The sequence below is a fragment of the Lutra lutra genome, chromosome 16 (assembly GCF_902655055.1).
Source record: "Lutra lutra chromosome 16, mLutLut1.2, whole genome shotgun sequence".
In the NCBI taxonomy this organism is placed as follows: domain Eukaryota; kingdom Metazoa; phylum Chordata; class Mammalia; order Carnivora; family Mustelidae; genus Lutra; species Lutra lutra.
The window spans coordinates 41388848-41405483 of record NC_062293.1 but is presented as its reverse complement, the minus strand read 5'-3'; the positions used below and the strand labels follow the sequence as shown (position 1 = coordinate 41405483).

General features: G+C 37.0%; 2 protein-coding genes across 8 annotated transcripts in view; one reads left to right on the top strand and one right to left on the bottom strand.

Moving 5' to 3' along the window:
* The window catches only part of NF1 (neurofibromin 1), a 265097-nt gene that overhangs the window by 213137 nt on the left and 35324 nt on the right, over positions 1-16636 (top strand). For all 7 annotated transcript variants that reach the window (XM_047705866.1, XM_047705868.1, XM_047705870.1 and 4 more), the window contains 4 exons: positions 8823-9255; positions 9845-10185; positions 12584-12786; positions 16437-16630. In XM_047705866.1, coding sequence (XP_047561822.1) covers positions 8823-9255; positions 9845-10185; positions 12584-12786; positions 16437-16630 — 1171 coding nt within the window. The remainder of the gene's footprint in view (positions 1-8822; positions 9256-9844; positions 10186-12583; positions 12787-16436; positions 16631-16636) is intronic.
* EVI2A (ecotropic viral integration site 2A) lies at positions 1308-5771 on the bottom strand. Its single transcript, XM_047705874.1, has 2 exons — positions 5450-5771; positions 1308-2821 (listed from the first exon to the last, which is right to left on the bottom strand). Exon 2 carries the CDS (start codon positions 2798-2800, stop codon positions 2102-2104), a length of 699 nt encoding a protein of 232 aa, XP_047561830.1. The 5' UTR covers positions 2801-2821; positions 5450-5771; the 3' UTR covers positions 1308-2101.

Sequence of the window (16636 nt, the reverse complement as noted above, 5' to 3'; positions counted from 1 at the left end):
TTAAATATTCTTGCAATAGAAGCTTTATTTTTTTTTGTCAGAAAATGGTTAACTGTACGTTGAATATGAAAATACCTACCTAGCTAATGTCTTATTTTTTAAAGGACACTTTTAATTTCCTCAGATAAGTATATATGACACTTGACTCCATGAGTGCTTTGTATTATCACTATTTGCTCTAATACACAATCTCAAAATTTTAATTGTATAAGATGGGAGCTCTGCCCAGTTTCATTGCCATTGTGGTCCTTTTTACTCCTCAGAAGACAACCTGATGTCACCATGATTGGCATGAGTGTTCTCTTGCTTCCCTTTTTACTTTTTTGACATTTAGCTTTATCTGAATAATATTATAATTTTTTTAACAAATTGGTAATAAATTGATTATAAAATTGATTTTTCCCCTCCCATTTTAAAATATAATCTAGATCTTTCAAGCCATGGTATCTGTAAAAAGTGATTTTGATGACCAAGAGCAGTATCACCTAGGGAATTAATGCAGAAATTACCAGTGCTTGGAGGTTACTCCATTGCAGCTGAATCACAAAGAGAATTGGTGGGAATTAGATACTGGCTAGTTTTAAAAACTCTTCAGATGACACAATCAGGATGGGAATCACGAACCTAGAAGGGAGGGTAAGAGTGTGACCATATTTGGAAAAACATATATAAACTCTTTTCTTAAATGGCTAGCATACTGCCCACAATAAATGCTTAATAAGGGATGAGAATTTTTTAATCTAGCTTGGTTTTTTTTTTTTTTTTTTGCTTTTGCTTTTTTTTAAAGATTTTATTTATTTATTTGACAGAGAGATCACAAGTAGGCAGAGAGAGGCGGGGGAAACAGACTCCCCACTGAGCAGAGAGCCTGATATGGGGCTCGATCCCAGGACCCTGAGATCATGACCTGAGCTGAAGGCAGAGGCTTTAACCCACCGAGCCACCCAGGCGCCCCTATAGCTTGGTTTTTAATTATTATGCTCTGGATCAATTTTAGTAGATAGCTGGAAAGTCTCTCAAACCAACTTTTGTAATATATTTAACTGAAGGTGGAAGTCTTAACTTAAGTTTAAGTCATTATTTTACTTGAACACAGTTTCTTGAAAGGTTGAACAGTTTCTTGGACTATCCTGTTTTCCTAGATGAGAACAAACATACACACATCTTTCCTTTGCTCATGTCACATCAGATAGTTAAAAAAAAAAAAAAAGTAAAACTGATCATTTATTAGACCACTTGGCCCCTTTGAAATCAGAGAATTAGTCACCCTTTGGATATTTGCTATAAATATTCCAATAAGCAGTATGTATAGAAGTACATTGCATTTAAACAGTAAGATGTGCTTTACATTTACACTTGGCCTTCTGTTATGGCTACAATGTCATCTGTTTCAATTAAGCTCTTTTACTTATTGATCTTTACAGTGTGTTCCCTAAGATAATAAAAGGAATACAAATATATGTAGTCAGTTTTATTCTAATGAGTCTTAATTCGTTATACAAAATTAAAAGTTTTAATTAAATATTTGTAGTAGAGAAACTCTTCTCTGTGCCATACGTAAAGATGAAAACATCTGGCATAAAATTGCTGTGCCGGTCTATGAGCTGGTCCAGATTCTGTCACATTCAGCAAAGGTACTGTTAAACTATAGTTCAACTCTATACATTAGGAATTTGGCTTCTGTTAGATGTTGAAGCATATACTTGCCTCTAAGGACACATTAAAACTCTTCAAAGTTGAATTATATTCAGACGAAGATCATCTAACTACTGTTGCTGAACAGGAAATGTTTATTTAATTGTCCCTTTCTGCCTCCATTAGTCAGTTCTTAAACTCACCTATAAAACCTTCCCTACATTCTTGAGTGTTTGGTTATTTGCTTTTTAAAATATTCAGTGTCAGGACAAAAGTGCACAGTTTTAGTAATTGAGAAGGTGGGCAGACTTCTCCCCTTCTCACCTGCTTGATTCTAAATTGCAAGGCTGCCATGTCAACAACTTTGCCAGACCAACGTGTTGGCATTAAACATCAAACTGATTTCATTTTTTACTTCATAAACTTTCTCATTGCTACTTTGCATTTTTCTTTACTAAAGCCCCTGTTAGTTAGTGAGCTTTTCAGTTCCTCCTTCATCTTTTCTTTCCCTCGTAGCTATGAGTGTTCCGGCAGATTGCATCATTAGGTTGGGCCCTGTGAGCTGGTGTGTTCTTTTCCAAGTGTCTGAATCAGCAGGCCAGAGACCACTGCTTGCCAGAAAATCACCATTGCTTCTAGGCTGACGCTTGCCTATTTGTTTTGATCGTCTGAGAGATGAGACTTTGTTTGCCAGAACTACGGTTGATAGAAATAGAAGGGTGCAGATAAGGAAAAGCACTGCAATTATAACCAAGCAAATTAGCATAGCCATTTTGTTGTTGTTCTCATCACAGACCTCTTTTTTGAAAATTTCACGGTGACCTTTGGTTGTGTTTTCCGTGCTCTGTACTGTTGGAGAACTGTTCGTGACGACGGAAGGTATATAAAGCTCCAGTTCCGATGGAGGCGTTAGAGATGGGACCTGAGAGGATGTTGCTATTTCAGTCCTATTTATAACGTTACCTCTTTTATCTACTGCAGAAGTTGTAGGGCTTGTGTTAATGTTTTCATTTTGCTTTCTGCCCGGCTTATTTTGAATATCTGGATCCCAGACTGTAGTATTGTTAGCCCACAGATGGGTATAGTTTGCGTTTATTTCAGGAGACCAGGAAAAAACCATTGTCATCAGAAGGGCAAGATGCAGGTAGAGTCCTGTGTGCTCCATGTCCGTGAATATGCTGGAAATCTGTTGGGATAGCAGGATAATTGGTTAATTTGGGAAAGAATAAGGGTTCCAGGTTGCTCTGATTGTAGTTAAAAATCGGACATCTGGTACCTTACAAGTGAGCTACAAACTTGTGCCTAATATTTGCTATCCTGTTTGAGTTTCTTCTCAACTGACTTTTTTTTTCTGTTAGGCTGTGTATAAAGAAACAGTTTAATTTCTGTTATTCTCGTAAGTGCTAGAAGTTAGCATTATAAATAACTGTGAATCATTTTAAACTGAATTCCGAGGTTTTATATAGCTTTCTCCCCGCTAGGCATACTAAACTTCAGCTTTGAGTCAGATACTTCTGCTTTGCTTTTTTGATTCCTCCTTTTTTTTTTTTTTTTGGCCCCCAACCATTTAAGGATCTTTCTGGCAGAAACTCCCCACCCTCTAACAAATGTGTCACCATTCTTTATAGTAAAGGAGAAATGTGGCCTTGAGCATTTTGCTTCATGTATGAAGAAAAGGCAAATGGCTTTTTTTGGTTTTTGTTTTGGGGTCAAGAAAGGGGAACTATAGCAACCAAAGGAAATGGATTTCAAATAGGAATTCAAGGTGTTCTTTTTTTCTTGTTGGGTGTTTATCTTGAAGCTTAGAATAAAGCTGGTACTTAGAAATATACTCCTGGTATTTGTGAAAGCAATCATATGGTGGTGGTTCTCTCTTTTCACCTATATATCCCCTAACTTATTGTGGCTTTTTAAAAGCAAAGGCATGCCAGATTTCTTCTGGACAATCTCAAAAGTTAAACAAAAGTGACTTTTTTCATCATTACTTATGCCTCGCATTTTTTTATTACTATTTTGACATAATTTTTTAAAATAAAAATTATACAGGGGCACTTGGGTGGCTCAGTTGGTTAAGCGACTGCCTTCGGCTCAGGTCTTGATCCTGGAGTCCCTAGATGGAGTTCCACATTAGGATCCCATCTCCATGGGGAGTCTGCTTCTCCCTCTGACCTCTCTCTCTCTCTCAAATAAATAAATAAAATCTTAAGTAAATAAATAATACAGCAAAATAGAGAACATTAGGTTTGTGGGGATTTAGACTATGGGAATGGGAAATCAAGGCAGATCATTAAGTCTCAACATATAAATAAAAAAGAAGAATTTTAGTTTCAGCTTCAAGCTCCTTAGAAGGCAGTACAAAAGGGGGACAAGTCTGTTCCTAATTCTCATCCACCCTATGGTTGAAGATTTAAATAGAACTGGAATATCTATTCTAGGTACTGATAAACCAGCAGAAAAGATTTATCGCCATTATCAAGTCATCTCTTTTATAGTAATATTCTGTTCATCTGAGCTACTTTTGTAGACTATTTTACGTTAGCATTAAATAGAAACAAAACTACATTGCTCTCCTGAGATTTACTCAGTAAAATTACCTATTTAAGAACTTTATTTTAGAGAAGTTCTCCAACTTGGATGTGCATGGGAGTCTTTTTGTTGTTGTTATTTTGTTTGTCTGTTTGTTTTTAATTGGATTCTGATTCTGTAGGTCTAGGAGGGAACTGAGATCCTATATTTCTAACCTCCTCCCAAGTAAGACAGATGCTGGTGCTAGTCATACTTTTTTTGAGTTTCAAGGTTTTATTAGAAATAGTTGTTTATGTCATTGGATAAAATTTTTGTGCTATTGATAATACAGACATTAAATAACAAATGTGATATGTTGTTATACGAACAGAAGTAGCTTATAATAAACAATGGCAAATGGAAACCAGCCACTGACGTACTGTTTCCTAAAGGAAAAAAACCTTTATTATGTGTTCTGGAATTAAGATGACTTTTTAGATTATGATCTTTAATAGACAGTTGAAGATATTACACACTGACTTCCATATAATAGTGTTCAGCTTCAGTTTTTAAGATGAATAACAAATCTTGGTATACTTTATGATTCTTTCACAAAGAGAAATACTTTAAATTGGGTAAACAGGTAATCTCCATCTTTTCCTACTAGACTAGATTTCTGCATTCCATGATAAAATGATTTAAAGTGGGTTATTCTTACCCCATTAGTTCATTTACAATGTAGTATACATCATGGAACTCATACACATTTTAGCAGTGCTTACCACGGGGTAGATAATAGGCCCGCTGTTGATTGTCTGCAGCCAGATGTACTGTCATCCCAAATAAACAAACTGCTAACAAAATGAGACTTTCTCTTGCCCTTACAAATGCCTGAGAATAGAGGACTGTCAGTGCATCCCTAATTTATGCCATGGAGGCCAGGTTACGTTATCAAAAGTTTTCTTTATCTGGTCATTTTCAATAAAATTTATAATGCCTAAGCATTTGTAATGAGAACTTTATTTTTTCAACTTCTTTATTAACGTAAAACTTTTTAGTTCACTCTGGAGTCTAAACTCAGATCCTTCCTAATCGTGATAAAAACTATGTTGATGATAAATCTTTTCATTTCTAACTTAAATGTTACTTAATAGGACAGAAAAAAAAAACAGCATACATTTTCAATCACTTATGATTCTACTTTGTTAGTAAGATTCTTAGGTACTCTTTGAAAGCACTTCCTTGAACACTAGCTTGTACAAAGTTATGCGTGAAAAGGCGTAAGAAAAGCCAAATATATATGACCTACCTTACAAACTCTTGGTCAGAATCTGATTATAACCTGATTTTAATAAGCCACTTCTTTTCTTGTCTTGAAGCACAGCTTCCAAGTAATTTAAAGCAGGATAGACTTGGAGAATACGAACCTTAAAGTAAATCTGCAGTTTAAAAAAAAAAAAGGGTATGTACAGCTAGCTTTCCACTTTTAAAACCAAACCACAGATGACACATTTCCTTTCTGCTGCAACTAAAGCACATGTCACAGGGGGAAAAAAAACCAAGGAGAAAAAAAAAAAAAAAAAACCCAAAAGTCCGACTTGTCCAGTTGGCCGCTGGCATGACAGGAGGCTTTGTATAACAAATCCCCGCCCCCAGGGCGGGGAGGGTTTTCTGCTCAGTGCCTTTTGACCTTATGCTCATTATATATGCCTGCAATGTTCTTTTGAATGACAGTATCATTCAAAAGAAGAGGGAATGATATTTTTCCTGCAGCATTAAAATCCCTAAAAATTTTATTTGTGTACCACAGAGTGATTTGATGACATAAGTTTGGAGACCCGGGGTATTGGTCAGATAATAGAAACAGTGAAATACACAACCAGCATCTCAAATTGTGGAAGTACAACAGTGATTTGAGAAAATATCTAGTAAACATAGATGATATGGAGCAGAATAAGTTTTTATGTGGTTTAGTGTATACACACATAGACACACGTACACACGCTTTCCCCTCGAGTGTCCTATCATCACTTCATATTCAGTATGTCTGAAATGGACTTGGTTTTCTCTCCAGAAGTTACTGCCCCTCATGATCCCTTTTTGTTCATGATAGCAGCATTCTTTGTGATCTCAGAGGCTTGGTATCTAGCAAGTCCTTTTAATTCAAGTCCTTTCTTTCAGCCCTGATTGGACCTTGGATCATGTTGGTCCTTCCTTCATATTCTTGAATTGATTTCTTTCTTCACTGTCACCATAGTATTCAGCTCCTTATTAGGCCATACCTAGACTACAGTATCTTTTTTTTACCAGCCCCCAGCTCCTCATAGAGCTTTTATGTATCACTTCCTTTGATCATATCACCTCTTTCTTTAAAAAAAAAAATAAAGTCGAACACCTACTTTATTGCTGATCCTCTCTGCTTAAGGTGGAGTAAACAAATTGACTAAAGCTATTCAGATCACTCCAGGGCTCCAGGTGGGTCATTTCCATCCAAAGAGTTGGCCGGGGAAATTCGGTGGTCCTAGAGGCAACACCTACAGCAGTGATTCAGAAATATTTGTGCATATAAATATCAGATGAGAAGGTTGTTTAAAAACAATGAAAATCGCCGGGGCCCACTGCACAGATTCCTATGTAGTAGAAATGGACTGCATTTGTATCAGGTACCACAGTTGACTCTGATGCTTCACAGAACATATTCTGAGAAATACTGGGCCTCTGGGAGAAAACTTGAACCTCTTAGTTTCAGTCCTTTCACAGTTTAACTATTGTGCATTTTTTTGAGCTCTATCCCCTTTTTTGAAAAATTAAACTTTCAATTTTATTTTTTGTTTTTATTTAGATTTAAATTCCAGTTAGTTAACAGTGTCAGATTAGTTTCAGGTGTATGGTTTAGTGATTTAGCGCTTAGAGTGCCCAGTGCTCATCACAATAAGTGCCCGTCTTAATCCCCATCACCTGTTTAACCCACACCCCACTGACCTCCCCTCTGGGAACCATCAGTTTGTTCTCTGTAGTTAAGTCTGTTTTCCGGTTTGCCTTTCTTTTTTCTTCCCCTATGATCATTTGTTTTGTTTCTTAAATTCCATGTATGAGTGAAATCATATGGTATTTGTCTTTCTCTGACTTTTTTCACTTAGCATTATACTCTCTAGCTCCATATCCTTGCAAATGGCAAGGCAACATTCTTCTTTATGGCTGAGTAATATTCTATTGTATGTATACCACTTTATCCATTCATCAGTCGATGGACACTTGGGCTCTTTCCATAATTTCACAATTGTAGATAATGCTGCTATAAACATCAGAGTGCATGTGTTCCTTCGAATTAGTATTTTTGTAACCTTTGGGTAAATACCTAGTAGTGCAATTGTCCGGCTTTATCTCTTAAAACTTCTGTAGGTGGTCCTTCATTCCAGCTAAACTAGCTGACTATTGCCTCAGGACATCTAGTTATCTGTTTCTTTTTTCTTTACCTCTTTCTTTTAGACCTGCTAGTCCTTCCTCCTGTTGAATTCAAAATTTCTCCTACCAACTTCAGCCACATCTTCTATGTAGTTTTCAGTGACTACCCAGTGTGTGTTCATCTCTCCCTCTTCTGAACTTTCTCTGCAATTCATTTGATAAGTGATTACATACTACCTCATACCTTTTCTTTGATCTTGAAATATTTTAAAATTATTTAACTTGATTTTTATCTTCTTTTCCCCGACAAGATTAAAAATTCTGAAGTAAGGATTTTTATCTGACCCTATTTTATATTACTTACCAGAGTCATCAAGTATAGAACATTGGGCCTAATTAATATATAAGTTCTGATTTGAAGTTCTAGTACTGTGTTCTTCAGGGCTTTCTGATAGTCCTTACTTTGGCTACTCACACTGCTCGGCATTCTTTTGAGTGTAAGCAACTTAGGACCTCATATGGCTTAATCAAAAAAAATGGAATTCATTGGCTTATCAACAATACAGTCAAGGGTAAATCTGATCCCAGGAGAGGCTTCTTTATATAGAGTTCAAATGAAATGGCTGGGCCCCAATTTCTCTCTTCATTTCTCTGCTCTATTTCTTCAGTTTTTAGGCAGGCTTTCCCTTCATATCTCAAGGCATGACCTAACAATGCCCAGGGCGATGTGTTCCTTTGTTTATAAACACCAGGAAAGAAGAAGTCTGAATTCCCAACTAAAGCTAAAGTTTCTGAATTGGGCCTCTTTGACCCTGGTTGTCCTGATTTGAGTTATATATATGGTCATTGCTGAACCTCTCTGCTTAAGGTGGAGTCAACAAATTGACTAAAGCTATTCAGATCACTCCAGGGCTCCAGGTGGGTCATTCCCATCCAAAGTGTTGGCCGGGGAAATTCGGTGGTCCTAGAGGCAACCAATCAGTGTTCACAGACTTTCTCTGATTGTCTGGGGTGTGCAGGTTTGTTCTTGCTCAAAAGTGTTTGGATTGGAGACTTGTCTCTTTCAGTTTACTTCAGCCTTATTTCTCAATATATAAAGAATACCTGATTTCAAAAAATGGATTTAGATTTTGTGCAATCTTTTGTTATTACAGTTTTCTCTAGAAACCACATCAGAAAATTAAAGGAATAAAATAGATTAGAAGCCTCTGTGTATTTATTTATTCAGAATTCTGTTAATAATCTGTGTCCTTTTTTTTTTTTGTCATCTTCTTTAGGTTTAAAACTGGTCAGATCAATGGCGATTTGCTGATATACCATGTCTTGCTGACTTTAAAGCCATATTATGCCAAGCCATATGAAATTGTAGTGGACCTTACCCATACTGGGCCTAGCAATCGCTTTAAAACAGACTTTCTCTCCAAGTGGTTTGTTGTTTTTCCTGGCTTTGCTTATGACAACGTCTCTGCAGTCTATATCTATAACTGTAACTCCTGGGTCAGGGAGTACACCAAGTATCACGAGCGGCTGCTGACTGGCCTCAAAGGCAGCAAGAGGCTCATCTTCATAGACTGTCCTGGGAAACTGGCTGAGCACATAGAGCATGAACAACAGAAACTGCCTGCTGCCACTCTGGCTTTAGAAGAGGACCTGAAGGTATTCCACAATGCTCTCAAGCTAGCTCACAAAGACACCAAGGTTTCTATCAAAGTAAGTGTCACTCCATGTTAGGTACATGATTTGTTACCCTGCTTGGGTAACCAGACTGCACCGGCCTCCCTAGATGCTCCCATAGTAGTAGATCAAATGTAAAGTCCAGATGGAGGAAGACTCAGCTTTCGGTCTTCACGGAGGTCCTGTGGAAGATAGGAGAGGAGTACACTTAATATTCTAGGTTGCACTGGAGGCAGGAGAGTGTGGTAGAGAGGGCAGTGGGCCATCTGTCAGTCAAATGTATGGGAATGTATGGAGGGTGGAAATGACCAGTTGAGAATCCTTCTGATTATTACATGCTTTTTGTAGAAGGAAAACATGAACCAGGATAAAACCAGTAATTGTCTGTGGGATTCTTGAACTTTTTAGAAAAAAAAATTATATTTTTAAAAATGTTTTTAGTCTCTTTTGAGAGCATTTATCGTGATAACTGTTGAGCCCATTTGAACATGTGGTAACTCTTCCTTAAATGGCAAACATGGTACTTGTTTGGTTGGTCCGTTGGTCGGTTTTCAGAGCCTCTTAAGAGTTCTGCATGGTGGAATTGAACTCTTCTTCACTCCACCCTCTCACCATCACTTTCCAGGTTGGTTCTACTGCTGTCCAGGTAACCTCAGCAGAGCGAACAAAAGTCCTGGGGCAATCAGTCTTTCTAAATGATATCTATTATGCTTCGGAAATTGAAGAGATCTGTCTGGTGGATGAGAACCAGTTTACCTTAACCATTGCAAACCAGGGCACACCACTCACCTTCATGCACCAGGAGTGCGAAGCCATTGTACAGTCTATCATTCATATCCGGACACGCTGGGAGCTGTCGCAGCCCGACTCCATCCCCCAACACACCAAGATTCGGCCAAAAGATGTTCCTGGGACGCTGCTCAATATTGCATTACTTAATTTAGGCAGTTCAGACCCTAGTTTACGGTAGGTTTTTTTAAAAACTCACTTCAACTTTTTTCAGGGTTTGTTGCTTTTAGAGTGAGACCACTTAATAAGCTTTTAATACAGCCTCTACCGTAATACTCTAAATAGGAAAGTATGCTATGTTGGTTAACCAGTGTGACCTCATCAGTTTGTGGGGTATTCACATGAACTGTGGAATTCTGAAAAGGGTGAGTCACACTAAACCAGTACATGTTCTTTCTCTAGGACACTTTCGTCTGAAACAGACTGCATAGCAGTTTTGTTTCTGTGACCCCCTCCATCCCCAAAAAAGCCTTTTTTTTTTTAAATGTATTCCTAAGTTTCTCCTTCTGAGTCCTCTAATTATGTTTTCCCATGTTCAGAAGTACATCACTATTAAGTTTCCTCACAGTCAAATTAGATTATTGTTTGACAAAGGAGTGCTTAAAGTACAATAACTCAAACAGTAACACTGTATACTTTTCACCTATGTGACTTGAACAAAGTTCTTTAAAGAAGTCTTAAGACAAAGGTAGGTGTCATCTAACAGAATATAATCGGTTCTGTTTAGATTTAATAATCTGAACGTGAATGAGGAAGGAGCATGGCCTATGGGGTCAGTAGATTTGGTTTAAATCTATATCTGCTACTATGTATGACTTTGGGCAAGGTATTAAAGTTCTCTGAGCTCTAGTTTCAAGATACGGGTAACAGTGCCTTTCCTATATACCTACAAAGGTTTCATAAACAGTATGTGTAGCAGTATATTTTAGCACCTGGCAGTTTGTGCTTGGTAAATATTACTGCCTCCCAACTCCCCCTCCCACCTCTTCTGTTTCTGGCAATGTGTCTTTGCACTCCTTCCTTTATTTCTCCCCTGTGCTTTTCATGTTGGGATAATTCTTTGTCCCAGGTTCCTTGGGACTGTCAAGACTTTTAGAGATACAAATTCTTAGCTCCAAAAAAATCTTCCCTAGGGTTTAATGTAATGTATCACAGGTTCCTTGGAGTTAATGAAAGCTAAGCATACACAATATTTTATACATAATTTCTGGGAGACCCATCCAGGTAAAAAAAAATCTTGATTTCCCCCCCTTTAAGAATCAGGACTCCTAAAAAGCCCACTTATAAAACTTGGGCTACATTACACCCTAGGGAAGATTTTTTGGAGCTAAGAATTTGTATCTCTAAAAGTCATCCAAGGAACCTGTGATATCTACCCCAGTTTGAGCAGGCCCAGTTCTTAATAGATGTTGCAATGTACAGAATAAAAGTCAATGTCAAAATAGTGTAACTCCAAATTCCTAAGAGTTAGTAAGAGATACACAAACTTAGAAACAATAATATTAATAATCTCATTTTAGGAAAATAGAACTATAAAGCCTACCTTTAATTTGTAATTTAAAATTCCTCATAGAAGAATGCTAACGATGTCCTAACAGTTATTAGCTTGAATGAACCTGTATTCTCTTGTGAAATAAAATGAACTGACAGCTTCTGCTTTTTGCTGAAGTATGTCATTCCAGAGAAAAAGCCTTTAGACTGACTTAAATTTCAGCGGCATTTTGCCTCCATATGGTTGTTGCAAAAGTATATTGTAGCATGATGAAGCTTCGGAGGTCAGGAAAACCTGAAATTTGCTGAGCAATCAAACTATTCTCTTGCTGGAGAAAAAAGAAAATTTGAAAATCAGGTGCAAGTTTTTTTGACTTGTGTCCTAAATTGCTTAAATGTATTTTCAGACCTTTCTAAGGAAAGTTTTGGTTCTAATGGAACCTGGATGTATATCATTGGTTTTTTTTTGTTTTCAGTGGTTATGTATAATGGAAGGGGGGGACTTAATTATATTTGTTTTTGACTTCCAGTTTGGTATGTCTTGTAGGACACAAAGAAAGAAATTCAGTAGGTGCTGATGAAAGATTTTCACATTTTAATTTGATAAGGGGCCATCTCATTTTTCTTCTTATGATCCTCATTATAAGTGGATCTGATGAGAGGAGGAACCACAATTTGAGTTTTTGGCTTCATTGAAAAAATGATGAGCCTTATTCTAACTTTATTGATCCACCTTAGGACCATAAACCTCTCGTATTTTATATCCCAGTAAAATGTCTTTTAGGAAGGTCTTATATTTACCTGTCTTAGGAGCCTCACAGTGCTCTTCTGGTAATGTCAGAATCCTTCCTTGAGTCTCTAAAGGATGAAAAAAAAATCCCTAAATGATCAAGGCATATTTTGTGTTTACCATAGAATCATAACATCTTATTAATTATTAACTATCAATTAGAGAATTGATTGTAAAACTTAAAAATAGTTGATTAGGCTTTGTAATAGAATCATAAGTTGTATGTTACGAAAAAAATTGGGAATTTTAAGAAAAAATAGGTCTTAAAACAACTTCATTTGTGTTTTCTTCTAGGTCAGCTGCCTATAATCTTCTGTGTGCCTTAACTTGTACCTTTAATTTAAAAATTGAAGGCCAGTTACTAGAGACATCAGGGTTATGCATCCCTGCCAACAACACCCTCTTCATTGTCTCTATTAGTAAGACACTGGCAGCCAATGAGCCACACCTCACCTTAGAATTTTTGGAAGAGTGTATTTCTGGATTTAGCAAATCTAGTAAGTAATAATAATTTTCTTTAATACTAACAATGATTCTAAGAAGATTCAAAGAAAATCATTTCAGAATTTGCCAGTGAAATCATAATTGATTATATTTTCAGTTCTTTATCTCTTCTAAATTTTCGTTTGCTGTACTGTGCAACTAAAGAAACTCTGAAGGAACTTCCTGGTAGACAACGTTGAGAGATCCACCAAAATTCTGGCCATAAAATCAGGGTGGCAAGATTTTTGATACTTTATGTGTCTCTGGGCCACTTACAAAGTATTTTTCACACTGTTTCAGTTTAATTGGCTTTAGGATTTCTCTTAGCAGATTATTCCAAATGAGTGAAGTCTCTTTGATTTTAAGGAAATAGTAAGTTTCTCTTTTCGTTAGGTTGACTTTGAACTGTGATTTTATTGGTCATGTACAGTTCCTGGAGAATGCAGTGACACACTATGCAGGGTCCAGAGTCAGCTCCTGACTTGGCTTTTAGTAACTCTTACAAATTTAATATCCACTCTTTCCATTTATTCATCTTCATACCCTGTTGTAGTATGAATGTTGCTCTTCCTCCAGCTTATTTCCTGACATTTTCTTCCCTCCCGTTTCTCTCTCCATAATACAGAAAACTTCTTTCTGCATTCAAACGTATTTTTTTTTAAGATTTACTTATTTATTTGAGGACAGTAAGATAACATATAAAAGGGCATGTGCATGCACATGAGTTGGGGGAGGGGCAGAGAGAGACCGTCTTTAAGGTGATTCCCCACTGAGTGCAGAGCCAAAGTTGGGGTTCATGACCTATGAGATCATGACCTGAGCTGAAACCAAGAGCTGGATGCTTAAACAACTGAGCCACCCAGGTGCCCCTCAAATATACTTGATTCTTCAGCTAATTAATTGAAAGATTTGACAATTCATCAAGTCCAGATGACTGTATATATTTACTTATAATAAGAGATGTAGGAATGTAACCCTAAAAAGAAAATGTGTTAAGACTGACAAAATAAGAAAAGCATAAAGCTTTATTGAGAAATATTTTTTAAAGATTTGAGTGAATGAACCGTATGTTGTGTTCCTGGACAAACAGTTCTTCCCACTTCCCAGATTACTATAAATTCAATGCAATCCCATCAAAAGAGCTATAGGATCTGAGGACTAAGAATGAGTAGAACTGGGGTGCCTGGGTGGTTCAGTTGGTTAAGTGTCCCACTCTTGATCTCAGCTCAGATCATGATCTTGGGGTCCTGCATTTCCAGCCCAGCATTGAGCTCCACACTGGCTATGGCTATGGAGTCTACAGAAAGAAAGAGAGAAAGAGAGAGGGAGGGAGGGATGAAGGAGGGAGGGAGGAAGAAGTAGAATTTAAAATGATTATAAATTTCACTTGAAACAACAAGAATAGTTAAGAAAATGTTGAAAGAAAAACTGAAAGATACTTGTTGCAGACGTTTGAACATGTAACAGTATAATAATTAAAACAGAAGTGTTAAAGAATCAGCAGTCACATCAGTTTAAGAAAACAGATTGATAAAGAAGCATCACAAACTGACGGGGGAAAGATTAAATCATTTAAACATTTAAACAGTGAGATTGGGAAATGAATTAAGTTGGATCTTCATCTTCACCCCAGACCACAACATACCAAAATAAGATCTAGCTGTATTTAAGAATTGAATATAAAGGGGCGCCTGGGTGGCTCAGTGGGTTAAAGCCTCTGCCTTCGGCTCAGGTCATGATCTCAGGGTCCTGGGATCGAGCCCCACATTGGGCTCTCTGCTCGGCGGGGAGCCTGCTTCCCCCTCTCTCTCTGCCTGCCTCTCTGCCTATTTGTGATCTCTGTCTGTGTCAAATAAATAAATCTTAAAAAAAAAAAAAGAATTGAATATAAAAGCTGGAACCATTAAAAAAAAAAAAGAAAGAGGAAGCAGAATATTTAATTGCTTTCTGGATGATTAAGGACTTACAAAGTAAAAAAGTGGTAGATGGAAACAAGGGAAATGGTGAGCATAAATGATTACATAAAACTTCAGAACATCTCTATTTCAGAAACATAAAGAAAATAAAAGATAATAAAAAACTAGCAAATATGCTTGCAGCAAATGTGAGAAAAGATTAATATCTTTAATCATGAAGAGTTCTTACAGATTAATAAAAAATGGATCAACAGTAGCATGTAGGTCATGCTAAAAAATATATTTTAAGAAGTTCACTAATAAAATCAAAGAAATAAAAACAAAGAATGGTAAGGTAACATTCAATTATCAAATTGGCAAAGGATTTTTTTTTTTTTAAGATTTTATTTATTTATTATACCAAGAGAGACAGTGAGAGAGGGAGCACAAACCAAGGGAGAGGGAGAAGCAGGCTTCCCGTTGAGCAGGGAGCCCGATGCAGGGCTCAATCCCAGGACTCTGGGATCGTGACCTGAGCTGAAGGCAGACACTTAACGACTGAGCCACCCAGGCACCCCTGGCAAAGGGTTTTTTCCCTTTGTTTTTAATTCAGTGTTGATGGTCTATGGAATTTTGAATAGGGGCAGTTTTCTGAGACGGCACTTGGGACATGGATATCCAGACACCCAAGAGTGTTCATATCTTTTGGCTTCATGATTCCACCTTTTAAAATTTATCCTAAGGAATTAGTGTTCAGATGTTTATTATAGCATTACTTTTTATTTAAATTTTTTTTTTTAAAGATTTTATTTATTTATTTCACAGAGAGAGATCACAAGTAGGCAGAGAGGCAGGCAGAGAGAGAGAGAGAGAGGAGGAAGCAGGTTCTCCGCCGAGCAGAGAGCCCGATGCGGGACTCGATCCCAGGACCCTGAGATCATGACCTGAGCCGAAGGCAGCGGCTTAACCCACTGAGCCACCCAGGCGCCCTATTTAAATTTTTTTAAATTCAGGTATATCCTGTCAGTAAAGTGCCCAAATCTTAAGTGAACAGCTTGATGAATTTTTATGTGTGATTATGTCACAAAACCCCCTCCCACATCAAGATACAGAACATTTCCAGCATCCAGAAGGCTCTCAGTACCATCCGCTCACCAAGAGTAACCATTATTTAGAGGAATTTTTGTGTCTTTTTCTGAACTTCAAAATAAAATATTAAAACATGTTTGAACTTTGAAGAAGATATTCAAAACATATTGCATAGACAGCATGGTCCTCATTTTTGTGGAGGCATTGGGGTGGGTTTTATGTGTCTGTACACACATAAATACACATCATCTCTACATAGCTTTGAAAGCCTGATGGGAAATGAGATGATACACCAGTATATTAATATCAGTTTCATTTTTGGGTGATGCTTTCCTTTCACCTAACTTCCTATGATTGCTACATATTCCTACATACAATTGTTACATACAATTAGAATAAAACTTATTAAAATTTTTAACTAGGAGAGAAATGATTAAGAGGAAGAAAAATAAGATAAAACTTTTCAAAAATTGGCCAGCTGGCTTTTAAGATGACTTTCTTCATGGTTTATTCTCTTCACCCCTATCTTTACTATATTGGTCAAATCTCTTTTCTCCAGACCTGATTCTAGGTAATGATCTTTACCTTTTACCTTCTTTTCCCCAATTCTCTATATTTTTAGATAACTGTTGGTGTAATTTTCATTGACCATCTATGCTAATAATGTATTTTTTTTCCAGGTATTGAATTGAAACACCTTTGTTTGGAATACATGACTCCGTGGCTGTCAAATCTCGTCCGTTTTTGTAAGCACAATGATGATGCCAAACGACAGAGAGTGACTGCTATTCTTGATAAGCTGATAACGATGACCATAAATGAGAAACAGATGTACCCATCTATCCAAGCCAAAATATGGGGGAGCCTTGGGCAGGTATTG

What these genes read in the sequence shown, in the direction of transcription:
- EVI2A (XM_047705874.1), bottom strand. Translation starts at nt 2,800, where the DNA reads ATGGAGCACACAGGACTCTACCTGCATCTTGCCCTTCTGATGACAATG.